Source organism: Zootermopsis nevadensis, unplaced genomic scaffold (genome assembly GCF_977971745.1).
Source record: "Zootermopsis nevadensis isolate Lab colony 2312 unplaced genomic scaffold, Znev_1.0 Znev_ptg000073l, whole genome shotgun sequence".
Classification (NCBI taxonomy): Eukaryota; Metazoa; Arthropoda; class Insecta; order Blattodea; family Termopsidae; genus Zootermopsis; species Zootermopsis nevadensis.
This window is the reverse complement of record NW_028259204.1, coordinates 55,128-81,146: the sequence shown is the minus strand read 5'-3', so window position 1 is coordinate 81,146 and position 26,019 is coordinate 55,128. Positions and strand designations below refer to the sequence as shown.

The following is a 26,019-nucleotide window of genomic DNA, read 5'->3' as shown; positions in this document are numbered from 1 at the left end:
GCAATGGTTTAGTTTCTTAAAATATCTCAATTTCATTCACTGAATGCGTGCGAACAACTTTTTAGGACTCCCTGTATATGAAAATGTTTTCTTTTAGCTTCCGTTGTCTGATTGCGGGGACTCGCACGAAGCACGCGGAAATCAGCTGATCGCACGGCGAGGTAACGTTTCAGCACATTCTGTGTACATTGTCGAAGCATTTCACGATGACTTTTCAAAAGACGTTTATTACAAGAGATCCTGACAGAATCACGATGTGAACAATTCTCAGGGCTGGTGTTAGAAATGCCCACAGTTCGTGGTTGAAGCAACGAAACCAGAGAACATAATCAATCCATCGGCAAATTCGACGAAACTAAACAGAAGTTATTATCTATGTATCTTAAAGAACTAAGCAGTTCACGCTCGCCTACGAATATTCTTTTTGACGATGGCTTCGATGTATCACGCGGCCATTTCACTTAGCGAAATCCACGTAAGCTAACAGAAACATCAGTTCCGTGTTTTATTTCCCGAGTGGCCTTGGCCGACAACTGAACAGCCAAGGATGTACAACTTATTTGATGATGTAATTATGAAAGTTACGTCGTAACAGAAGAGATTATGTACGATCTACGTCACCTTTCGAGCCTTAGTCCAGACGCGTGAACGGAGTCACGTTTGAAATGCATCCGTGGACAAGGCGGCTATCGCGTTCTGACCACCTTCTGGCGACATCGGAGCAGCCCCCTTACCTGCTGTACGCCAAACTGCTCCAAAACGGAGCGTCCAGCGCATCGGAATGAACGCAATCCTTACCTACATTTTGTAATCATTCGGATGTATCTCAATTAACGGTGCAGAAACAGCCTTTACGGCAGTAACTTAAAGAACTAGTGGCTCACTTAGTTTGTAACTGACGGCGTGGGTTTAATTTTGAGATTGTAATTACACATACATTATGAAATCATCATATCGAATTTATAACTTGTGTTGGGCAAGGCCGTGGTCTAGGCAACACGGAGTTTTCCTCCGGGGGCTTCCCCGGTTTCTCCGTGGCACCCCAACAATTACTCCATTCACACACAGAAGAAGGCAATGGCAAACCACTTCTGGATCATCTGCCAAGAACGTATATGAACAGGTCCCAGTCCGAGAAGAGAAAAGGATGGAAGGATCCTGTATATATGGACCTGTCCTCAGACAGAACACTAAATAAATAAATAATAAGATATTAGCAGTGTCGTCTGGCATGTGCTATGGTTTGTCGTCGGTTCCAGATCATTCACATTTGTGATATAAAAGTTATCAGAAATTTCTACACACTGTTCTGTGGACAATGGAGGTGATCAAGGTACAAAGAACACAAGATAATAACAGAAAGAAAAAATAAAAGAGGTGGGGGGGGGAGAAAAGGTGAGCAGAGAGATTGGATTATGAGACGAAGCGACAATTAATTCCACACAGCACATCCCTGCAGCCTCTGCTTGGGCTGGTGACGTTTTAGAAACAGCTTCGCATAGAACTCGGTGTTGAGACAATCATCTGTGAAGGTTTGACGTAGTTAGCATCTCGAAACTCGCGTGTGACCTCATAAGGTAACATCGTGTAGGCGAGGTACGCGTTTCCTTCGACAGCGTCAACAAATGAGAATACAAAAACGCGGCCAAAGAGCGTAGGTTGCAGAAAGAAAAACACTGTCCCGCTAGCAAATAGTCCGCTGTTGTGCAGGCACGAATTGCCAACTCCTCTTGTCACTTCCGCCCGACTAACTTCTGACGGAAACTGCGTGCAGAAATTTGTTTCCCTCTTTAATTTCTGGGTCGACGTGAAGCTCCAGTATTTCATGGAAGTGAAATAGCGAAAAAGGAAATTGGTTAAGAATCAACTGGAGTCAATATTCGGTCACTGAAATATCACTTTTTATTCTTAACGGTGCACCTCTATGTTTAACGACGCTGTTTCACTGCATGGGTCGACTGGAATGAGACGATCATGAATGGTACGCCCTATTTGAAAGTATAATAACGACACCCCCCCCCCCCCGAAGAGACACCTCGGCACTCTCAGAATAACCAACACCTCGGCCGGGATTCGAAACGGGTGCCTTCGACCTTCTACTGCGGAGTATTCGCCTTCGCAAAACAATCCTTCCGCGTTCTTATAAAACTGAGGAGGACGACAGATGCGTCAAAGATTTAATTCAGTTTTCTCCTTGCAGCGTATTGGCCTATTAAATATCTTTAAAAACTTTACACGCAATAGATTTTACCTTTCTTTATTAAAAGTGGTACTGGTAACGGGTTCGCTCGTGGCTCTGAGTGGCGGCGAATTTAAGAAACATTAAATCAGAATCGGGTCCACCCCCTCGCAAACGACTCACGTGACTCTCCGCTCACGACAACCGATGTTGGTAAGCCGCTGGAAAAGCTCAGTGGGTACAAACATGACGTGTTCACTCTGGAACACTAATTCGCATCTAAATCGTCTGCTCCTGTTCGCGAAACGTTTGGCAACGCGTGACCTGACGAGGAAGCAACGAACAAGACATTGATACTTCAGGTAACAGGGAAGGTCTGTGCGTCTTCTATGAGACGCTGCTCTGCAAGTCGCTATAAGAAATTAAAACTGCTTATCAACTGATTCCCTCGCCGATTTTCAACCATCACGGTCGCGGAGAAGGCACGACAGCCGTTCTTAAGCCCGGCCCACATTTCTACATCTTGCCTTAACGCAACGAACGTGTCGTAACAGCGAATGCGCGTATGTGGGCGATGTTGCTGTCGACATTAGCTGATGTTCGGTTTTTAAGCGAACGGCGAAGGACGTTGTAGGCGTTCGCCAAAATTGCGCGCCGCCTCGCCCACACACGATTCTCAGCGCTGAGTTGTTTCGTTACGGCAGAACGCGGAGTGTGGACGGGGCGCATCAGCTGCCTGGGCGGCATGGTCGGTATTCCGGCTACGACTTGCTTGTTTTAGCGACTGGCTTTCTGCGTGGTTTTTCCACAACACCCGAAAAAATGATGCCTGGATTTTACCTCCGGACAGGCCTCGACTATTCCAAGCACCACGAGTTAAATAAATACTGTTCAAATACTGAGAGACGGGAAGACAGTTTCACTTAACCTCCCGCCAATACTACGTATGCCGAAACAACGATGCCGACCTTCACGGTTGCTGGTAAACGAAATACTATTTGGTCTAGCGGAGTGGCCGCGGCATCGCAGATCTTCTGTTTTACCCGAGGCTTCGATTTGCCTACGTCTTATTGCTTCTAAGCAAACTCTAAAGTACACAAGCTGAGTGCAATTACGTGAAGGTCGAAAGAGAAAAAAACACTTTTCTTTAACAGATGGAACAAACGCAAACTCCCACAAGAATTCCAAGGGACAGACAACGTGAATACTTCGTTGTACGCGGTGGTTATGGTTCCTCTTACAAAATTACTCGGCTGAATAACATCTTTAAAGTTACGGGTGGAATTTCGAAAACATTTTATTGCAATGAAGATTTCTGTCTTCTGGGTTATTGCGCAATAACCCAGAAGACAGAAATCTTCATACTCACCGCTGTGAGAACCTCAAGTCTTACATTTTATTGCAATGTTCGTAGCACCAGATAAGAGCAGGATCCATCTGCAAGACAGCAGCAGAATTCCGACGTGCCGTGTCGCAATGCTCCATTTTACTCAAAACACAGCGGGATGAATCGCTCTCCCCACATCACGCACCTTCTACATTTCGTGCAATCAACGGCTGCAGGCGCAGGCATGACCTTGCCGCAAACGAAAAGGAAGGAGGCTCAGTAGCAAATACCAGTTTCTTTTCTTAAAAAAAAATTACCTTCTTCATTCGTAAGTTTATTTTCCCATTAAATACTCTTTTCGTTTGTGAGCACTGCCCCCACTCCCACTCGCAACCTTTTACCCTCCGCGTTCTCACGTGACGATCTGCACAAGAAGGCTTCAGGGCCTGTAACAATGCAACATCGTATTTCTGACAAAAGAGAAACTGCAGCCGGTAGAAATTCTCCGCAGGTCGAGCGCTTAAAATGGCGAAGATCCGTCCGTGAACACGTGCAAGTCCGTATGATTGGTGCAATATTACCGAAGGCCGAGAGAAAGCCGCTGACCGACCATTTGCTCACGTGCATCTGACAGCTGTCGAGTTGCGTGTCGATGAGGCTATTGGGAAACCGCGATATTTCAGACTGATACTGCATCCAAGGCGTGCACAAGCACTGGAACTGCAGACAATTGTCCATAAACACTAACTGTTCAGGAAAGTGTGCGCACGGTGTTTCCATTACGTGGCAAAAAGTGTTTCTGTGTATGCCAAACATGTGAACCGGTTTGACCTGGTGGAAAATTAATTTCTGTACCGAATAATGACTTGTACTACTGTTCTGGACGACCCACGATCGCTTGCTTATGTCACCCGATTATTCTGCCTAATCCCTCCACACGTCACGGCAGGGAAAACCCTGGTGTTTACAACCTTGCGGAGAAAAATGGCTCGTGCTGCTGTACGTGCCAGTAACATACGTCCGCCGCGTTTTTGAACGATTTCGTCGTCAGACAGATCAACTGTAGTGCAAGCAAGGCGTGGCTGACATTTCAAGAGGCGTAATAAGCCGCCTTGACACACAGAACGGCATTCTGTTTCACCGCGAAGCGGCGGGCCGGGCTCAGCCCTCCCGCTTCTCTGCAGAGTCAGCTTTCGGCCAAAGTGCCGCCATCTTGACCGTAAACTATCACGGTGAGAATGAAGTTGGTACAGACTCTTTTTCCCCCCTTCTGTAACTGCTGGAGACTGTGGTGACAAGAGGCAGGTGGCCCACTTGAAATCAATGGGACGGCACATCACGACTGCTGTCAAAGAACAGGGCGTGCTGACTTTAACCGCATTGGGTCTACAAGTTGTTCATTTCGCTACAAACGATTAATGGGACATCACTAGAAATAAAAGATTGAGTGAAGCAACCATGAAGAAGAGAGCACGAGAGCAACAAAGATTCTGGCACATCAGATGGAAATTCTTGCCTCGGAACTTCCTGTCCACCGGACAACGCGCCAATTAACCAAGAGGTGGAACTATGAGGGCGAGAGTGAGAGAGAATGGCTGGGCGTGACGGAGGGGCATTGCAACTTCCGCTCCGAAGACGTGCGGGTCGTCGAGCTGTGCGTGGAAAATACGATCTTTTCCTTCAATTTTGGACAGCTATGAAACTGAAAGCTGGGTTCTAAAATCCAAGAAGGTGTTTAAAAATTATACGCTTATGCACCCAAAATGCTAATGTAACGTTATATTTTGGATAGATTTATTTAGGTATAGTCCTACTAATGTGGTAGCGTGGCTTGGAATGGAGCAAGGCAAGTTCACAAGGATGCTGTCGTCAGCTTAAACATACTCAGCTGATATGATATTTCGTCTATGAGGCTACAGCTTGCTCCCTAAGACTATAGACATTTATTTCCAACACTAAGTACTACATAAATTTCACATTAGTATTAAAACATTACCATCCTAATTCAGGCTAACATTAATTGTTTTTACCTTAAACCACAAAAGATGTTCAAAGTGACTTCCTTGTGCTTGCAGGCAACTTCACATCTCGTTAACATGTTTCGAAATACTCGACGAAGCTCTTCTTGGGAAATTGTCGAATATTTTCTTTAAGTGTTTCTGCAGTGTGCGGATAAATTGTGAACGTTATGTAAATTTAATAGTTAGACCCTTTTTCCGAGAAAATACCGATGAAGAAATTACTTGCGGTTTCTTCATGCAAGACAATGCTACAGCTCACACAGCTGATCGGTCGATGTCAGCATTAAGAGAAGTGCTTGGTGAACAAGTTATCGATCTGTGGCCTCCGCGTTCCCCAGACTTAAAAACTCGTGATTTTTACCTGTGGGGCATGCTGAAGAACAAAGTTTATGTAAACAATTCGCACACTGCAGAAGCACTTAAAGGAAATATTCGGCAATTTCCCAAGAAGAGCTTCGTCGAGTATTTCGAAACATGTTAACGAGATGTGAAGCTTGCCTGCAAGCACAAGTAAGTCACTTTGAACCTTTTGTGATTTAAAGTAAGAATAATTAATGTAATAGCATGTATTAGTGACGAGAAATATTCGTAGTTCGCTGTTACTAGCGGCACTGAAACTGATTCGCCGGTCACCCACCGGAAGAACGGGCACAACACCCGCCCACCCATATCAACGGAGCACCAGCCGACCACGCAATGCAAGCACGACCGCAGCCACATAAAATGTAGACCAGGTAGTAGGTGTTTTTTGCTTTGAGGAAGTAATATTCTCTGATTTACTGACATTTTCTCTTGTTCAAAACTGGCAAACGTGTGAAATTACATCTGCGAACTTTTGTTTTACTGCTTGTTACATATAATTTATTTTTAATTACAGTACCTGAAAAACAGTGTTTTGTGTGAACTAAGTTCTGAGGTTGAACACAGACATTGATTATCTTACTGAAAAGTTGCCACAGATTTGTCTGAACTCCCTACTAACATCACTCAATAATGATAATGTTTTATAAACAGTTTCAGGAAAGATCATATTTCTGTTGGATGAGTGGTAAATGGGCTACATGATCACGATGTTCATCTTCTGGTCATGAAAAACATAAAAATCAATTTCCAACGGTCACAATTATTGGATACAAAATAAGACTTATAAATAATAACACTATTAAAGAATTTACAACAGTCTAAGTAATGAAAATTGGGAATCAGTATCAAGCAAACATGATGCAGATTGAAATATAACACATTCCTGAACATCTTAAGAACTTATGAAACAAGTTTTCCCACCAAAACAGAACAAAGGGTGTTTGATAATAATGAATGAATAACAAAATGCAGCAGAACATCTTGTAAACATAAACAAAGTCTAAATCTAGCAGCAACATAACAAGGAAAATCCACTTCAGGAAATATTTCAAAATTTTAACTGGCGTCATTAAAGACGCCAAATGTATGCATTACAACAGACAGGCACCGGAGTCTGATGATCAAGTAAAATCGGCCTGGAAAATTGTTAAAAGGGAACAAAGTAAATATTCAACAGAACACCCCATCAATAAATAAAAATGACAATGTAATAAAGAGTCATAAACTCATAGCAAACTCTTCTTAACAATCATAGAAAAAATAAACTTTAAAATTAATCTAATTTGCTTCCATTCCATTGTGTCATATGGATTAATATTCTGGGAAAATTCACCAGACAGAAAAAAGTATTTCATGTCCAAAAGAAAGTCATTACAATAATGACAGATGTTAAAAGGAGAGTCTCTTGTAGAGAATTATTTAAGAAGTTTAATATTCTCCCACTTGCCAGAAAATTCTTATTTTCATTATCATTTGTTGTGGACAACACGGAAATTTTTCAAACGAACTCAGATGTGCATAATGAAAATACAAGACATAACCTTCATGTGCCAAAAACTAACCTCAGCAAATATGAAAAAGGAGTTTACTACACTGGAATTAAATTATTCAATAATCTTCCTCCTAGCATAAAAAGTTTACATTGTGACATAAAAGTATTTAGGCTAAGTATCACTTACAGTATCTACACAGTAGAAGAATTTACTTTAAACAACAATTGTCAGTTATTACATACATACATGATGATTTATTGATACAATTATTTTATAGTATAATACTGTATTATATCAGACATGTTTGTAAACAGCTGTTAAAAATTTGTATTTAATCTGCTGTATTGTATTTGTATTATGACATATTCTACATCCTTGGCTTAGGCCTATGAAGAATAAATGGAATGTAAATAAATACTATTCTATTCTAATACTCTGGGTGTCCTACAACTTTATGCTGGCAAATGGTGTTCTCTGAACAGGTAATCTTCATGATGTACTTAAATTTTGCAGAACCAATCTCCTAGAGATGGATCAGAATTCATTGATTATTTGCAACAGTACCTGGACCACAACACCCAATATCCATCATCCATGTAATCCAGATTAAAATTAACAAAAAGCTGATGAACCAACCTGACAGCCACTCGAACACTTGAGTCTTCATCTCCTGCTGTTGTAGACATGGTATTCCTTGTTGATGCAGCAGAAAATTCACTAGTTCAAATTGAGCCCTGCATAAAGTTTAAACATTTGTAACAACCTATCACACTCACTTAATAAAGCAGATTACACAATCACTGAAACACGAACTTGTCGTACAACCATCACAGCCACTGAAAATCTGCAGAGTTCACACAATTTAACTTTTATTGCAATCTGTAATTCTTAAAATGTAGTATGGTTTACACATAAAAAGTAATTTAACTAATCACAACCAGCAGAGCTCTTCTCATGAACCTAAAAGATGCTTAGTTACTGGAGAAATTCTACTTTCTGTAATGTAAAAAGTTCATTAGTTTTCATAAAAGCCCACAAATGCACCCTATCCTGAGTCACAGGAATTCAATTAATACCCTGCATCCTATTTCTTTAATTTCCATTTTAATACTCTCCCATCTATGCCTAGGACTTCCAAGTCATCCCTTCAGATTTAGCAAAACCCTGTTATGTATTATACATACCTCAACTACCTCCTCCTCCTCCAACAATTTCTTTTCACTTAGCTCCAAACATTCTCATCAGTATCCCATTCTCACTCATAATCCATGTTTTAACCTAAGTGACAGACAAAGTTAAAAACTGTCGTAAAAAACGCCTAAAATAAATGTCCATAAAATGTTCAAGTTTTCTAGCAGTAGGAATGCAAAAGAATCTGAACCGAATGGTGGAAAGTCTTACCCAAATTTATTCTGCTCTTAATTTCTTCATGAATTAAATTCTGATTTGTTACTGTCGCTCCATTTCTTCGCGAAGTATTGATTTATTACTGAACTTGGCCACATTTTCTAAGGACTTGTATTTTCTTTTGCTATTTATTCTGATGACGAAACATAATCGCTATCTTTGCGTTTATATCAAGAACAGTATCCTCAGCGCAAACTGTCCATTTAAATTACAACCCCTTCTTGCCTTGGGCCTACTTAATGGCGTATACAAAGGCAAGAAAATAGCTACTCAGAATAAGAAAATATGAAGATTTATATAACCAACTGCTTTTTCGACTATTCCAATCTACAAAATACGATCCGAAATTCACAAATACCCAATCCCTAAATTCTACAGGCACAAGCACAACTAAACACACTGAGCTGACATTAAAGACTGTTAGTCTCTAAAACCACACAACCGTCACTGGTGGACTACGAATAATCGCACAGAATAATCCCCACAGCCATACTAACTCCATCTGTGAACCTGTTCAAAGTGCACCCGGGTTTTGCCTAAATTTACAAACCTCACAGCAATGTTCTGCATTGACCAATATGCAAGCAGTTAATAGAATCATCATAAAATGAAATGCAAACACACTTAACATATTTCGCACAGACTGCCCAACATACAAAACGATAACACAACCTCAAATCCTACTACCTAAAAAGTTGCCAACGAATGTAGCTACGATATAATGTAATTCTGCTGCCATCTATCCACATTCATTGTAAAACTACTGTCTGTAACAACATTCTGACGGTCAGTCAGGAGCACTACTTACCATCCAAGTTCCTTTACCTATCCTCCTTCTCCTGCCCCTTTCTTAAGACATAACGTTAGCTACAAATCAATTTAAGAAACCTGAAAATGGTGGTCTTTTAGGATACAGCGATCCGGTAGAAATTGACAGATGTTTCAGAGTTGTGCTTCTGAAATGTCAGTCAATTTCTACCGGACTAAACAGTGCAATATCTCAGAATACAATTACCTTCTTGTCAGCACTGAAAGCTCAGATTTACGAACTACACAAATGATAATGCAAAGAAACATCTCCACTTTTGAAAGTGTATGAATGTAAAGTGATTGTACTTTTGAATGGAACTGCTGAGAAACTTTCTACTCATGTGAAAGTCTGACGTGACATTGGTTTTAATCACTTTACATTTCGTCTAAACAAATCAATCCAGCATTCCCTTGCTGAAATGCATATTGAACCGTTACGATTGGGTAAACTTCAATGAAAAATGTCCTGTGTTGAACCTCATGGAATGAAAATCAAAGCACAAAATAGGTTGCTTGTCCAGATATCAAATAAACTGAATAGAAGTTACCATGAAAGCCACAAAAATTTAGATTCTACACTTGAAATGACATTATAAACAAACACAGCATATACGTAAACTTCCTCATTTATTTTCTGTTGTTTATGAATCATCTGCATTTACCCCAAAACCACAGACTAATATAATAATTCTACAAGATTTGTGCACATGTACAAGATTTGTAAACTGAAAATCACATTTTTGAAAATATTGATTTTAATGATATCATTCATAATTATTTCAGGTCAAAATGTGAAAGAAAGAAAAAACAGCTATTTAATGCCTTTATAGGGGTATTGATACTACCGGTTCCATTTAAAATGTGGTGGTATGACACATTACCTTTGTAATTTCCAACGATGTGGCCCCATGAGATTTGACCTAACCTCAGTTTTATAAACTGTATATTTTGCATTTTGTTTCCACACTGCTGTCCTTAATATTTATAAATCCATAATTTTAATGAAATAAACTGGTGTTGCTAATCAAGATGACAATCACAATATACATGATTATAGAATTTGTACAGTCTGAGACAACATATGCGACCTGTGCTCTGTTAAAAGCAATGGTATTATCATAATATGTACATAAATAATGATCACTTTATTAATAAATTATCTATACTTGTATTTCAAAATATATCCATCATAGTACATTGTAACAGTATTTTAAATGAGATTCATTTTCTGATATTGCATTTGCATATTATATTAAAATGGCAAGTACACAAAACACTTTTCCAAGTATGCCGGTGGCCCAAAGAGTTCTTGTAATGTCCCTGGTCCACCTACTAAATATACACTTCATGATAAAACTGTAGTGCACTGAAGTCAGGCACTCAAAACAGTTTCTGTTTTTGTAACATATTTCATTTTTAAATCAAGCATCATTTCAACTTCACATTGAAATTAGTGTGAATTTTATCATGGAAACCCTTTATTTATTAAATATCTTTATATTTCTTTCAAACTAACATGACTCACTGACTTTTCCAAATTAACCAACACACAAAGACTGCCAGACTCCTCCTGCATCACTTTGAAGAACTGGTGTTTATCCATGACATTACTTGGTAAGCAAAATTCCCTTCTCATGCTGTGTTGTGTTCACATTGCATTAGTCCATCCTCTCATTCCAACTTTAATTAATTTCTTCTTTTTCCCCTTTTCACTCCTATGTGAGGCATAAGGCCTCTATTTTTAAAAGGTTTCAGTAATCAGTTAGACCAGTGGTTCCCAACCTTTTTGTGCCTAAGGGCACATTTGAGAGTTTATGAGATCGTGGCGGGCACCAACCAATTAACAAAGCCAAATTTTCCTTTCTCTGGACAAATAAGATATGGACACCAAATAATACACAAAACAACACGTTTAATGATACAAGAAACCATGCAAACAAAAATACGTACTTTTATAAGTACAATTATTATTATTATTACTCAAGTGGGAAGTTAGTGTGATGTTTGGCGCTGCATTTGATTGGCCAGTTTTTCAAATTTGGGAGTGTAGGATGATGTTGCTACTCACAAACAATCATCAAGATTGGCGTCAGTAAGTCGAGATCTGTGCTTTGATTTTATGATGTTCATGGTTGAACGGCCTTCATTATTCAGTATAACCTCTTTCCGTAGCAATGCGGGCACCCAAAAAACCCTTGGTGGGAGCCATGGTGCCCGGGGGCACCGCGTTGGGGACCACTGAGTTAGACATTTGCTAGGACTCCTTGGACAAGCGATCGGCCTGTCACAAGGCCTTTACCTGCACACAGGACATCACAACACAGAAAGACACTGACAAACATCCGTGCCTTGAGTGTGATTTGAACCCACAAATCCCAGTGTCCAAGAGCACGAGGCCCACGCCTCAGACGGTGCGATCACTGTGACCAACTTAATTTCACTGGACACTAATTAATTGCCTCATCGTACATGCTAATGTCTCTGATTCTGTGGTTTGGTAATTCAGTTTTTCCCATATGAAGTGTGGCAGCTTTGTCAGTACAACATACACCGATTCTATGAATGGTCATTACTGACTTCATATTGGCATTTTGCATTCTGAATGTTGTTAACTTAAGAATTCCCACCACCTTTAGCACAACGTCAGACCCAACTACGATGGTTTATGGGGTGTCCCATTAACTCGTTCCACCAATAAGCTGGACAGGTACTCAACAACTGCATACTGCTTGGCTTCTTGGGCAACTTGCATCGGCGTGACTCCATCTTGATTTCTTAGCATCAGGTCTGCTCCAGCAGATATCAGCCGTTTCACTATCGGAACATGGCCAAACAGGGCCGCTGCATGCAGAGCACTTTCCCCATTCTGATACAAAGTAAGTGACATTTTAGTGCGTTTGTCTTCTTACAACAAATATCTCTGGTGATCGTAAGGGTTCGGTTACAGGCGGTTTATCACAGAATTAAAACTTGTTTGCAACAGGACCACATGAAGTCAGGTTTATGGACCTCATGCAGTCTGTGTGCAATTCAGTACTCGACAGAAGGGCAGGTGACAATTAAACTGTTCCCCCTCTAACTCAAGAAGTTTACATAGTCTAGAAATAAGCAAAGAATTGAGGTCATTAAATGAATAGCCAAAGGGGTAGTATGTTGTCTCAAGGGTACATATCCTGCTGGCAGATATGTACCATTAAAAACTTAGGAAATGCCATTCATTCCTACAAAGTCCAATGCGTGCATGTCCAAGTTGGGACCGGCCAGCTAAGGGAGACAACCCCGACAGAAAAACATCACTCCCTCAGGATTGTTGAGGGTTGGACGCGAGGCTGACAACCTCAATCCGTAAAACAAAGATTTGTTTCGAAACTTCAAGCTAAGCCTCGGGTGAAAGATTGAAGAGGCCAAGGTTCAACTTTGAACTGTAGTTCCAAGAAGAAGAAGAAGAAGAAGAAGAAGAAATGAATAACTAATGAATAATTTAATGACATTATTTCAATGCACAAGCTACATAATGCCAAATGAGATGAAAAAACGATTATCATGTATGATAACTGGTAAAGATTTGGAAAAAGATTATTATGTCCTATGCGAAGGTGTATACCCAATCTTCACCTGTAGAGACTGAGGAAAATTATGAAAACAATAGGACAGCCGACAGTCCAACTGAAATTGAAATCATATGCCTCCTGAATACAAATCTACAGCACCGATGTTATATCTTATTAATATACATGTTTTGTGTGCACGTAACCTCAGCAACGTTTATTTTGCTACTTACAGGCAGAAGTCCAAGAGATGGCTGGTACTTCAGTAATTCTTCTACAACACTGGAGTGTCCTTTGTGTGAGGCTTTGAACAGTGCTGTGGCACCATCCTGCAAAGCACATGCAGATATCCACATGTCAGAGCAAAGCTCTGTTTCAAATGTAGGTATAAACATTTAAAATATTTCAAATAAGAGACATGAGGAGGCAAATACAGAATGGTCCTGAAATATATGGCCAAACTTTGGGAGCCTGTTCCATTAATTCTAAGGATGAATGAAGGTCATATAGACATTGGTCCAGAAATGCTTCCTATCCGAGTTATAGCCCTTCAAATCTGTGCATCAGAGAAAGTGTTCAACTTTTCCTTGCAGCAGAAGATAGGGACGTAAATGGAAGGGGAATACAATGAGAGGAAATAAAATCCAAATCCAAAATTATCCCAGTTGTCCCATCTGGAGCAAAAGCACATGGAACACAAAGCAATGGCAGTGTTGCTTTACTGTGGGTTTCTATGTGTCGGAAACTGGACCAAGAGAAACTTACCCTCAAATGGCAGACGGCAGTATGGGGGAGAAAAATTGGTCTAACCTATCTTTGTGAGCATGTATGGCAGGAACAAAGATATCTCCAGTTGCTTGTGAGGGAAGAGAAACGTTTACACAATGCATTCAGATTTTAAGGTAAACACATTAATAATATCAAAATATGTTTCAAAATAAGAATCCAATGATAGCTGAAAATATAAATACAGTGATATTCCTTCACAATGAAAGAAATCTTGCAGAATAATTGCTCGAGCAATGGTTTCCAGTGGTGACATAAATTCTCCTGAACTATGTCTAATTTATTTCATTGCTCTAAGTGGGTTCTTAAGAAAGATATGTTTTATTAAATAACATGCACTGCATAGTGCAACTGGGATTTATGTTAGGCCAAAAAGGGATAAAGGGATTTTAAAACCTGGTACTGTACAGATTAATAGAAGATTCTTCAATGGAAAAACACACAAACACACATTCCTAATACTGTTGCAATAAAGAAGCACTTTCATTATTCCAGTACAGTTTGTTTCACGAAAAGCCCAGATTAAGAATAAACACAACTTTTGAAAAGTCATTTCAAGATCCTTCAATTCGTATGAAAATTAACTTCTGAACAGCATCACCAAATTAAACTAAATCAGTAGATTGAAATTTGCATATTTTCTTTGGAGTGACTTCATTATCATAACACACAAATGTGAGAATAACGCCAAAGATATAAAAGACTAAAGAAACAACTTTCTTTAACACATCATATTTCTAATTCTGTGGAAATAAAACAAATTACTATTTTTAAGTGTACGGACTGGCCACCATCTTCCCCTTAATGGTCCCGGACAAAAACAGAGATACAGGCTGTTGAAGATGGTGATGGATCATTTACGGATTTAAATTCTGCTAAACGCTTCTCTGCATTCCACCTCATATCAAAATGTCAATGTATGCTCTGTTCATTTAATTATATTAAAATATAAGGTAACAAAGTCATGTTATTGAAATCCAAAAGTGAAACTTAAAAACGATGTTCTTAAAGAGCAAGGACGCTAGAGGTTCTTACATATTCTCATCCTGCCCTTAAATAGACCGATTCATGGTCAGCGGTTAACGAGACACGACAACACGTTGTTGTTAGTTCAATAGTTTGTCACCGTCAGATCATCGCACTGGCATCTGGCGGGCCATTCAACATCTGCACCAAAAACTTAAATTTAATTACAAAAAACTTACATAGCGATAAGCATCAACACTAGCGCCAACCTTGAGCAGTTGCCTCACCACATGATCATGTCCCATCTGCGCTGCAATCCACAGTGGAGTGGCACCATCCGTGCGCCTTGAGTCTGGAACTGCTCCGTGGGCCAGCAGCAACAAAAGTATTTTGAAATGGCCATTCTGCGATGCAATGAACAATGGGGTGGCACGATCCTGTTTGCACACACACAGCATTCTTATCATCACAGCGGCATCGTCTTGTAGCACCTTCCCTAACAGCTACTTTCATTTTGAATTCCAACCTAACATGTGGGTTTTATAAAATTACAAATCTCAAAATCGAAACCTCAATCAAAGCCTCGGACAGACAGACCTAACAGAGGACCGAATGGAAGAGGAGAATTGAGGAGGCCATGGACCGAAGATACGGTCATCATTCTAGAGTACACTAAAATTGTTTTTATGGATTAGAACCCAACATGGTGATCACAAAGCCATTTTACATGATGCAATGTGTGCCACGTCTACTGTACACCATCTAGGTATACCAGTGACATGCTTAAAAAACAGCCTGACTTTTAAAAGTCAATGTCTGCTAAGAAATTAGATGAGCGTAGTAAAAAAGTTAGCTTATGACCATGCAGTCTATGGCCCTTCCTACAATTACATTTACGCAGACTATGACTAGGTTTTAACTGCGCCTCTATTAGTCAAGTTATATTTTGATAGGCAGTATCAAATTATTTTTTGACTGTCAAATGTGGAATTAATTTTTACTTTTGGAAGATCAACACACATTTGTGGCTGTTTGACAGGGGCAAATAACCCCACATACTGATGTGTTTACACACTCAACCAAATTTATTTCATTTTAGCCCTTTCAAGTCTTATGTATAGGACAGTTTTCTGTTGAGGAGTATTCTGCAGCAGAAACAAAGAACTCTAGGATCTTACAAACTACTTTTTACCTCAAATAAGTACAGTGTATGTGAAGGAACAAAACATTGCACTGATACCCAAATTCTGACTTCTTCTTTATTACACCGTCTCCTTTACAGGAGGTTGGCGACATATTATGAACAGGATCCTTCCATCCTTTTCTCGGACTGGGACCTGTTCATATATGTTTTTTTAGGCAGGTGATACAGATAATTATCTGCACAAACAGCGCAAGGGCTGGAAACATGTACCTTCATGTGACTGTTGACTTTCGCTCCTCGAGCGACAAGCTCCTTGACCACGTCCATGTGACCACACTGGCAGGCCACAAACAGCGGAGTTCCGCCGTCCTGCGCACAGATAAACCTCTTGAAGTGATATGAAAACCGAGTGCTGACGGAAGTACTTGGGCACACATAAAATTAAGTGGGGACTGAATATATTAGCATAAAATCATAGAATTATGTCATAGGGTTAGTTTAATGTAAGTGGTTGAGGGAAAGACTGGAATAAATTTAAAAAAGTGCATACATAATTCTGTAGGAATCTCCAAGAAACTAGCCACTTGTAAGGCAGAAAAGGGACTTTGATTCTGAATTGATTTAATGACACTGTCTCAGCTGCAAACGTTATATAGTACTGAAAAGAGCTTGGAAGGTGACATGGCTGTTGTAAAAAGTAAAAAAGAAAATGTATCCCTGTGCCTAAGCACAATGCGAGAGGATCACAGAGTCTACAAAGGTAAATACAGTGTTCTATACTGCATGGAGATGTGTAGCAAGTTTCAGAATTTCAAATTAAGGTTATTTTTTACGTCTGCACTCACCATACTTGATGAATCCACAGGCGCACCTCTGTCCAGCAGGATTTGAACAATGTCAAGGAAGCCACCCTGAGCAGCAAAGAACAGTGCAGTGGTACCTGTCTGAGCACAACAAAACGCCTTCAGGCAGCTGCATCGAACCCCAATGTCTAAAGCAGTAGTCTCACAATTTGCATGTATTCACTAACTCCAAAGGGCAATTGATAATTCTTTGAAAAGTTCTATTTCGGAACATAAAGGTTCCTCGTGCACTTTATTATCTTTATTATTCATGTATTGGCGACAGAAATCTTGCAGTGGCATAATCACGAGGTTTCGGGGATGCATCGTATTGCGTATTGAACGTCAGATTGACAATTTGTCTACACAACGATTCATGATTATAGTTTCAATGTTTACTTAGAATCCACTGCATGCTTCTACCTTCACTGGTCATCTTCAGGTGGTTCTCTTTAAGTGTTCAAAATTATTAGATTTTACTGCTAATTTATTCTGTTGTTAACTTCGCCAAGTGATGGAGTATGTCTTAAACAGCTTGCCTCTTTTAGAAGAGCGGACTATGCGGGCGTAGTTACCGGTGGAAAACTTGGCTTAACTGAAGAGGTTGGTTGATGTTGAGGGGAAGAGCTAGGTGGTTGGGGGGGTTACGTAGGATGGTAACATACAGGCCTAAAAATGAGCTACATTTACTTATATGGGACAGCAGACCAGAAAAATCACAAAACTCTTAATAAAACAAAGGAATCAATATTAGTTTTAGAACATCCAACATTATATAGCTACAACTTTAACACTGGTAACCACACCTACAGATTCCACTTTACTAAAAGACATAAGCTTCCTAAGACCCAGTCCAATACATGACGAAGTCAACAACAGAAAATGTGTAGTCAAACCGATTAATTTCCAACACGTAAAGAGAACCGAGTGAAGATGACAAACTAAGGTCGAAACATCTGGTGGATTCTTAAAAAGCATTGAAACTATAATCAAGAATAGTTGTGCAGATAGACTGTCAACCTAAATGCACAATTACATTTTCTTTCATCCTCTTATAATTAAATGTATAACCTCCCTGAGATAAATCTTGCACATGATAACTCTCTGAAACAGTTCCAGCTCTTTCAGATCAATGGACTCTTTACTTAATGCATGGTCACTGCACATTGTCACCATACATACAGTGCGATATTTAAATTTTCACTGAATATTGAATTGCATCGACTTAAAAAACTTTCCAACAGAACTTAAATTATTTTAGAAATTCACGTGTGTCCACAAGTGACTTGATGCTCAGGCCAAAACAAGTCTTAGCTCTGCTTCTGTTGTAGAGGTCCTCTAAATCCTTGCAGCAGAATGGACACCTTTGGGGTCAGCAGAAAAGAATGGTCACATTCCACCCGACAATTCACAAGTCAGGTCCTTTATGGTACTTACTACTCTCCTGGCCTTGGGGTCAGCCCCCTGATCCAGCAGTTCCACCACACAGTCCACATGGCCACTGGCAGCTGCGAGGATGAGGGGCGTCATGCCATCCTGAGTAAAAACACACACCAAGCGTAGCTACAACCTCCATTCCTCCTAAACTTACTCATTAGGTGGCGCTCAGCCACAATTAATTCTCTTTCCTTTGCCTTCATTTGTTCATTTCCACCGAATGCACCAAGCACAGTTCACGTGCCCTTACTATAATAGACATTTCTACGTCGTAATAGAGAATTAGACCGTTCTTCTGTTGTGCGATCTGCGACCTTGACACAGACCAGAATTTAACTGGTGTTGTGTGGACTACGACCTTCGCGATCAGTGACGCACATGAACGAGTTTAATTCAGACAACATCAGAGGGCTTGAGCCAACACAGGCTCATCAGCTACTGGAAAATAGCAAGGCATTTTCTGATCCTACTCGCACGTACGACGCGACGCGCCTGGCACAGCGATACGTACCTTGTCCCTGCTGTCGACGTGCACCTTGCCGCTGTCCAGAACGCGCCCCAAGAGCTGTACGTCACCCTGGATAGCCGCCAGGTGAAGCTGCACGTCGGACGGCGTCTCCTTCTGCAAAAGAATCGCATGAAGATGAAAGTCGCTCGACTGGTCAATATGTTACACGTATTTTCGGTCTACTTGCATTTCCCGTTCAATCCCTGGTGCTAAATGTCACTGAAATTCCCGATCAGTTAACGAAACACAGCAAGGCACTTGGAACAAGCGAAACACAGGACATTTTAATACGCGATTTTGTACTGATTCAGTCTGCAACGAAGACAACCCAAGTCCCGTTTTTTGAAGAAAAAAAATATAAGAAAAGTAAGGCAAGGCCTTCAGAGTGAAATTTGTGCACAGACGCCGTAAAACGTAAAACAAGATGACGTCAGTGAAACAAAGAGGAATGGCTTTTCTGGACGGACAGTTCGCAATGAGGCAAAGAAATGTTTTCGACCAGATTGCGAGTTCTTCAATGAAAACAAAATCATAATCAAAGGGGATACACACATGTATAGGCTGTTTGCTGGGACATGAGCTATGGCCTTGAGATGTGCAGTGCATTTCCACCCCGAACAGTGGATGGGGTGAACTCAGAGCTCAGTTACAAGGCAGAAGCGACCGAGTTCACTTCGTGTGGTAAATTCCATTTCAAAAACATTGACCCATTTTTAATAGGCATTTCATATTCATCGCTGTTTCTACTCAGCACGAACAGAATGCAAAGCGTGGGCAGAGGTGTAAAGAAAATAGGGGGACGTAAAGTAATACACAGCCATAGTAGAGAAATGGTGATAAGTGTTTACAGTTTTATGAAGAAAGAAGCGGACAGCGGCAATGTGATTAACGTTAATCAAATACAAAATCGTGTTTCTGAAGCTACTGGTGTGTCCATAAGTACTCTGAAACGCATTCTGAAAGAGTACGAACATAATAAACGAGTGGGAAAAGAATTCAGCACACCTCACAAGAAACGGCCAAGAAGGAAAATTAAAACAGATGTAGATGATTTTGACAATTGCGTAATTCGAAGAACGATTAACGAATTTCACACTACACAAGGCGAGCGTCCTACTTTAAAATCGTTGTTGGCAGTAATTAAGAAAAAGATAAACTTCAGTGGCGGGAAGTGGGCTCTTTGGAAAATAATTAAAAATTTAGGCTTCAGGTGGAGGAAATCGGAAAGTAATAGGAAAGTTCTCATCGAAAAGGATGATATTCGTGCAGCAAGACTGTCTTATTTGAGAAATATAAGTCATTACAGAAATGAGGGGCGACCTATTATCTACATGGACGAAACGTACATTCACTCCTCACACACGAAAGGACATGCCTGGGGTGATGGTACAAATGCAGGTCTACTTGCACCCGTCTCCAAAGGACAGCGAGTCATCATCGTACACGCTGGCAATGAAAATGGCTTCATTCCAAATGCTTTGTTAATGTTTAAATCGGGGACAAAATCTGGAGATTATCATCATGATATGAATTTTGACAACTATGAAAGATGGCTCAAAACGAAGTTAATTCCAAACCTTCCACCAAATTCGGTATTGGTAGTGGACAATGCAGCTTACCATAACGTACAACTTAATCCGGCTCCAACTTCTTCATCTCGAAAAAGTGCTATGATCGACTGGCTTTCAGATCGTAGCATTCCTTTCAGTGACGGAATGTGTAAGCCCGAATTGTATTCTCTAATTAAACTGCGTAAGCCACGATTCAAAACATTCAAAATTGACGCTCTACTGTCTGAACATGGCCACTCTGCCCTTCGCTTGCCGCCATATCATCCAGATCTGAATCCGATTGAACTGATATGGGGATTGGTCAAAGAATATGTCGCCAGAAAGAATGTCAGTTTCCGTCTAGATGATGCTATGAAACTAGCTGAGGAAAAGTTTAGTAGCATCACAAAGGAAGAATGGACCTCGAGGTGCAACAAATCCCGTCAGTGCGAACAGAATTACTTGCGGTTGGAACCTGTTCTTGACGACATTTCGGAACAAATTACAGTTAATTTACAAGATGGCAGTGATACCAACAGTTGTAGCAGTAGTGAGGGAGAGGAGAGGGAGGAAGAAGATGATGGGGAATTATGTGGAATAGAAGCTTTGTAAAATATCTTCAGCCGCTGTAAGTAATTCAGTCTGCATTGATGTTTTTGTGTTCAGTAGTACAGAGAAAGGTGTTCTCCTCCGTTCCCCACTATCACTAGGAGACAGCGTCAGTACCCTCCCTTACGTGCATATCCACAGCTCATGTCTGAGCGAACGACTAATAACTTAAAATACAAATGAAAAGGGAAGAATACAAGAGCCGAGAGGGTTTACAATGATCCGAGCTGTGCAATAAACAATCATACTGTCGTCTACATAGGGATTTTAATTCTGTTATTATAATCATCGCTTTTCCAATTTCCATTAAGGAGTGTTGACAACTTAATATATTTCACTAAAATAATTAACACTTTAAAATAAGCACGGTACGCTTCCGTGATAAGAGAAATAATCTAAAATACTTCATCCAAGTATAAAAAGTAATCAAGTATATCAAACTGCTTACATGAATATGAAATATATCTTAGTGCGAAACAATTTATATTTCACAGAATTTATTACAAACTTTTCTCGACTTACTGCGAGCAGGCAACAATTTTTTTAATAGTGGCCAGGCTCATCACTGCGTAATATCAGTCGGACTACATTTTTCAGTCCCAAACTTTAGGGACAAACATAACCTTAGATACCCACAAATGCTCAGGTAGAATAGAAGAAATTTAATGAACAAATCAAAATTATTGTTCTCTGGCCAGAATACATTCTGTAATTAATTAGTCTTTATGGAAATATTATCTAAAAATTATACCGCTTCGACTGATTTAATTGAATGAGTTATGAAAATAATTATCGATAGTAAAAAGAAAATTTGGAGAAAAACCATGAAAGTCCATGTTTAAATAAGCAACTTTTATTTTTGTATTATTATCATTCTTATGCCCCACTACACACCATGTAGGCACTTGGCGTTAACCTCGACACTAGATAGGGGCAGGCAGCCCTCGGAGGAGGAAAAACCCTTTGTCCATGTTGGGGATCAAGTCTATACTGACTCAGCTACCCCCAGATCCCCTTTCTATCAATGAAGATTATTAATTATAAACAAGTCTGTAGCGTATCGTCCCAGCGAATTATGTTGATTCTGTGTGTGAAATTGATGGGTAGGAATAAACAAATGTGTCTGTAGTCTTAAGTAAATGCCTGGAATTATAGGGTAGCATGCAGAACTTAAATCCAGTTATATTTTTTTTTCCCCTTAAAATCCATCTGCTACGTGTGGAGCTGAATCCTACCTTCAATGTGTCTATTCCTCATATTCACGGCGATTCAAATTCAGTAGATTTAAGAATACGCGTGTAAAATTGCCTGTGTAATTACAAACCTTCGTTGTCTTCATCTGACAGCTCATGTTTTAGGTAGTATAAAAGTAAGTCATGGATCCCATACTCATTCCGCTCGGACATTGCAAGCGATTTCTTAATAAACTCACTCGTCATATCTATTTCGTGACCAAAGAGTTCCCAGCACCTGCGATAAGTATAAATTTATAAAATGAACAAACACGATTAAATCCACGTTTACGGATCACTAATTTGTGTCTGTAAGCGTATACTGTATTCAGATCAACCAAAATTCAAATTGATTTAATTATTATAATGCAATTTAGATTTTAGTTAATAAATAAACTACAATACTGTAACAAGAGTTTAACTCTTAATGACAAGAAATGCAGTAGAATCTTATGATCTGTCACACCTGATATACTTAAATATAAAACAGCTTTAAATCACTGGGAGAAAAAGTTCAAAATTCAGTCCTGCAAGCAAAGTCTGAAAATTACATGTTAATGACAATAAACAAAGAATAATGACTTAACCTCAATTTTGATTCGACAAAGAGAGCAAAGTCCTGATGGTAGCATTTCATTTCATCTGGCAAGTTCTCTATAACAAAGTCCAATTGCACCTGCTATGCCATTCTCTTGAGAAATACTAATTTTAATTTAAATTTCTGGAACATGAAAATTTGAAATTGTTCCCATACGTGGGCACCTCTAGTGACAGGATACATATTCAAATGTCTGCACAAATACTACATATCTGTTCCTTCATTTCAGTAAATTCTGATGACAACTGTGAAATTGTAGACACATTTCTTTGAATACCCCCCAAAAGAATATAACAGGGTAAGCCTGAGAGACTTCACCAACCCTTCTGGAGTAACAAAGGAACTGACGCCAATGGCACATGGCAGAAGGGGTAGAGATCTGACTTGTTGAAACCTTTCAAATTTCATTCTGTATCATCTTCAAACAACTACCAGAAATAAACACATCATATTTTCTTGTGGAGTAACGTTCTGTAACTTCGATATAATTGTCGATGGTGAAACAAATGCAATATATCGTAACAAATGTATACTTTCACTGGTCTTATTAAAAGAGAAATGGTTTTCAGATCACGTCATACAATATTTATAAGGAACATATTCAAAATGTAAACAAACTGATATTAAAGTGATAATTAGATATGTGCACAGGTCCAATTTGTTTTAACTCAAACCCAAATACTTAAGTAAGATGACAAACTTAAAATTTGTCAGTCAAAATAAGAATCAAGCTTGTTTCGTATAACAGGTTGTAACCGTCCCACTCCCGTCTGCTGTTGGAGTTGCCCGGCTCGGTTGCAGTCTTGTCGATCCTTGTCGTATGTGATGTAATTCGGGATTTCTGCTCATGTAGGCATGGAACTTTTCTCAGGGAATATTACATGGAGGTGTATAAGCTGAAGGTTTCGGTAATGGCTTCGAGACTGAAGTGCGTAGTTTTTTGCAAGCACAATTTATTTCTTTTACGATTCACATCCACTGGCCGAATCGAGCTACAAAACAATTTAGGATGTTGCTTCCTCTGAATTCCAGAAAAGAGTGTCCTCACAAGAAAACTTTCCTGTCCTTTAGTCATAGGACTTCCCCCTTAACTTTCACAAAAAATGATGTATTTGGGCAGTAATGATGCCCTAGCTCACGTGGACCATTAAAAAAAACCTTTAGCCGGCGGGTGCCCCCTGCAAGAATTTTGGGGGTCACACGGTGCGATAATTCTTTCCTTTACAGTCGTAACAAGTGAAACTCGTAAATCTTTATTACTTGTTTCCAATTTATTTTTATTTGTGCCTCACCGGGACTCGAACCCAGAACGCGCGGTCACAAGGTGTAACACGCACGTTACTTTGTGATTATAAAACATATAAGCAAGTGTGACAATTATGATGCTGAAGAGCTCTGTTGACATATAAGATATACAATTTGTGGAAGTAAGGAGAACCTAAGATACTCAGGATAATAATGCAGTTGTTAATACGCAAACAATTTTTTGTTGTTGCGAAGTGTTTGGAAAGAAAATCACCCATCTACAATATTTATTTTTTCATAATTACAAAACCAAAACTAATGTAACGTGCATTTGTTTTGAACTCACCTTCAATCAAGTGCATTTTTTCCCTCTTCTGTGGCCCTTTCCTCAGCAAGGATCACTTCCTCTGAAAACACAGACCACAATCTTGCATTTTGGAAAACAAAATTGAATTTTCAAAGCGGAAATTAAGATGAGATTGACCGACATGACAGTAAATTTCTCTTCTATGCCACCATAAATGAGAAACATTTTGATTTACTTTCTCATTTATAGTAAATCTTTCAACTGATTTTTCCTAGCCCTGGTATTAGATCTGAAGATAACAAATTTGCCTCCTGTATGTACGTTAAATGAATTATTTGAAATAAGAGCAGTAAGAGGTGCAGAGGTAAAATAGTTTTACTGGTTATTAATATCTGTTACATGACGTGTATCTATGAAATTGTTTTCTTATTGTCATTCAGATTGTTCCATCAGTGGAAGTCAATTTAGAAATCCTTCAGGCATTTCTGTTGCTCAAAGAAACGAACAGAGCGGAACAACAGGGGAATCCCTAAATTGGGTAGGAGAAATAACAGACCTGCATATTTTATTGTTTTATTTTGATGTCAGAATGATAAATGAGAGGCAAAATGACACAAGATTATGTTATAGACAGTACAGGAGCATTTTCACAGTCAGTGTAAATGAAAAATATGTAAGATGTGGTTTTATCCTGCTCTTTGATTCCATTCCATTAAAAGCGTGACAAATTTTAAATATTTGGGAGCAACAATAATAAATCGGAATGATACTCATGAGGAAATCAGGAGGCGACCATATTCTGGAAATGCTCGACAATTTTCAGTTCGAAATATTTCGACTTCCCGTCTGATTTCTGAGAGACTAAAGATCAATATGTACAAAACAATAATTTTGCCCGTTGTCTCTCTCTCTGAGGGAGGAACATAGATTGCAGGTGTCTAAGAAATTGTAATTATAAAACTAATATAGTGCAAGCCATTTTTGAAAGAAGTCCTATTCCTTTACTTGTGGGACCATATCCATCAAACATTTGCTCCATGGCAGTTCACATTTTACGGTAATGTTTCATGCAGTAATCGAAACCCAAAAACTATTGCCCCCCCCCCCCAACAAAGCATTCAATCATGTGAACACTGTGACAAAAGAGTGAGAAATGCTTCTTATGCACAACTATACGAACAGCTTTCCTTAGTTTTATCTTTGGTGATTCTGTTTAAATACCTCGTTCATCTACCGGCATCTCTGCATCATTATGTTGTTTCTACATTGATCATAGATGGCAGGATGAGCACTTCGCAATTGATATACGATCTGTGGTTGGTAATCCGTCTTCTATCGTCGATCATTGACCGGTGTTTGCTTGCTGGAAAAACATTGATTCAAATATACGGCTTTTCGCTGATGATTGTATAGTATACAGGAAAATAATGGATAGTAGTGACATTGATAAGTTACAGACAGATATGAATAGATTATGGGAATGGGCGGTAGAAAATGAAATGAAGATAAATCCAGGTAAAAGTAAAGCAGTCAGCTTCAATAGAGCTAGGGTGAAGGATAAGCTGAGTTACTTTTTTGGGGATCAATTAATTCCAGAGGCAAATAGCTTTAAGTACTTAGGAATACTTATTCGCAGTGATCTGAGCT

The 26,019-nt window shown here is 39.5% G+C and overlaps 2 protein-coding genes across 7 annotated transcripts in view; both read right to left on the bottom strand.

Annotated features, from left to right (window-relative positions):
* LOC147871048 (kinesin-like protein KIF21A) overlaps positions 1-9,495 on the bottom strand; it is a 29,573-nt gene extending 20,078 nt beyond the window's left edge. The window contains exons 1-3 of one of the 3 annotated variants that reach the window (XM_087341416.1): positions 8,785-9,495; positions 8,568-8,661; positions 8,020-8,227 (exon numbers count right to left, since the gene is read on the bottom strand). In XM_087341416.1, the coding sequence (XP_087197542.1) occupies positions 8,020-8,069 (50 nt within the window). In that variant the 5' untranslated portion in view covers positions 8,070-8,227; positions 8,568-8,661; positions 8,785-9,495. The remainder of the gene's footprint in view (positions 1-8,019; positions 8,228-8,567; positions 8,662-8,784) is intronic. The other 2 variants (XM_087341415.1, XM_087341417.1) reach the window with 2 other exon arrangements.
* A 715-nt stretch (positions 9,496-10,210) lies between these two features.
* LOC147871047 (uncharacterized) lies at positions 10,211-25,735 on the bottom strand. Of its 4 annotated transcripts, none has more exons than XM_087341418.1 (10): positions 25,594-25,668; positions 24,412-24,472; positions 22,315-22,460; positions 18,835-18,945; positions 18,324-18,422; positions 16,890-16,988; positions 16,315-16,413; positions 15,140-15,337; positions 13,382-13,477; positions 10,211-12,466 (listed from the first exon to the last, which is right to left on the bottom strand). In XM_087341418.1, the coding sequence occupies exons 3-10, from the start codon at positions 22,339-22,341 to the stop codon at positions 12,254-12,256; spliced, it is 942 nt and encodes a 313-aa protein (XP_087197544.1). In that variant the 5' UTR covers positions 22,342-22,460; positions 24,412-24,472; positions 25,594-25,668; the 3' UTR covers positions 10,211-12,253. The 4 variants fall into 4 exon arrangements, with proteins under 4 accessions (XP_087197544.1, XP_087197545.1, XP_087197546.1 ...); XM_087341419.1 differs by having other exon boundaries at positions 15,170-15,337; XM_087341420.1 differs by having other exon boundaries at positions 15,188-15,337.
* Between the last annotated feature and the right edge of the window lie 284 nt (positions 25,736-26,019).

Bases quoted from the DNA above. Each gene is read 5' to 3' on its own strand.
- LOC147871047 (XM_087341418.1), bottom strand. From the start codon at position 22,341: ATGAGCTGTCAGATGAAGACAACGAAG. The intron at 13,478-15,139 runs GTAAGTTTTTTG...TGTGCTTTGCAG, and splicing joins GTGTTGATGCTTATCGCTAT to GATGGTGCCACAGCACTGTT. The intron at 12,467-13,381 runs GTAAGTAGCAAA...ACTTTGTATCAG, and splicing joins CATCTCTTGGACTTCTGCCT to AATGGGGAAAGTGCTCTGCA.